General features: G+C 66.6%; 1 protein-coding gene across 1 annotated transcript in view; it reads right to left on the bottom strand.

The window, feature by feature from the left end:
- The window catches only part of PYCRL (pyrroline-5-carboxylate reductase-like), a gene marked incomplete at its 5' end in the record, with an annotated part of 1,063 nt that extends 439 nt beyond the window's left edge, over positions 1 to 624 (bottom strand). The window contains 3 exons of the mRNA XM_009709038.1: positions 103 to 195; positions 329 to 392; positions 461 to 624. Coding sequence (XP_009707340.1) covers positions 103 to 195; positions 329 to 392; positions 461 to 624 — 321 coding nt within the window. The remainder of the gene's footprint in view (positions 1 to 102; positions 196 to 328; positions 393 to 460) is intronic.
- Between the last annotated feature and the right edge of the window lie 59 nt (positions 625 to 683).

The following is a 683-nucleotide window of genomic DNA, read 5'->3' as shown; positions in this document are numbered from 1 at the left end:
CCAGGGCAGTGACAGTGACAGGGTGGCCGAGCCAGGTGGAAGGTGCGGAGCAGGAGGAAGAGGAGCGATGTCGGGTGTCCCCGAGCAACGGCACCAACTCACCAGCAGCGTCTGAGCTGCAATCCTGCTGGCTAAGCCACCCGGCATGCCCATCTTCACCGCTCCCTCGGCCAAGGCTTCAGCAAAGAGGTAAACCTGGGGGAGAAGAGCATCGGGGGCGAGTGTGACGCAAGGGGGGACCCCAAACCCCAACCCCGCACGGCTGGGATTTCTGCCAGCATCCCAGGTCCTGCCGGTGAGCCGGCGCCCACCGAGCGCGGGTGCTTACGTAGGCCACCCCGCTGCCGCTGAGGCCGGTGTGGATGTTGATGTGGGATTCGGGGACTTCCTCTCTGCGGCGGGCGAAGCCCATCGCCCCTGCCTGCACCACACATGGCAGGTTGGGCATGAGCCGCAGCACCTTGGTCCCGGCGGGGAGAAGCTGGGGAAGAGACAAGGATGGGAGAGGGGTGCCAGCTCTAGGAAGCACCCAAGGGCGCCGCGGGCGAAGCCCATCGCCCCTGCCTGCACCACACATGGCAGGTTGGGCATGAGCCGCAGCACCTTGGTCCCGGCGGGGAGAAGCTGGGGAAGAGACAAGGATGGGAGAGGGGTGCCAGCTCTAGGAAGCACCCAAGGGCGCC

The sequence above is a fragment of the Cariama cristata genome, unplaced genomic scaffold (genome assembly GCF_000690535.1).
Source record: "Cariama cristata isolate BGI_N322 unplaced genomic scaffold, ASM69053v1 scaffold18981, whole genome shotgun sequence".
In the NCBI taxonomy this organism is placed as follows: Eukaryota; Metazoa; Chordata; class Aves; order Cariamiformes; family Cariamidae; genus Cariama; species Cariama cristata.
The sequence above is the reverse complement of the archived record's forward strand: the minus strand, read 5'-3'. Positions and strand labels throughout refer to the sequence as shown.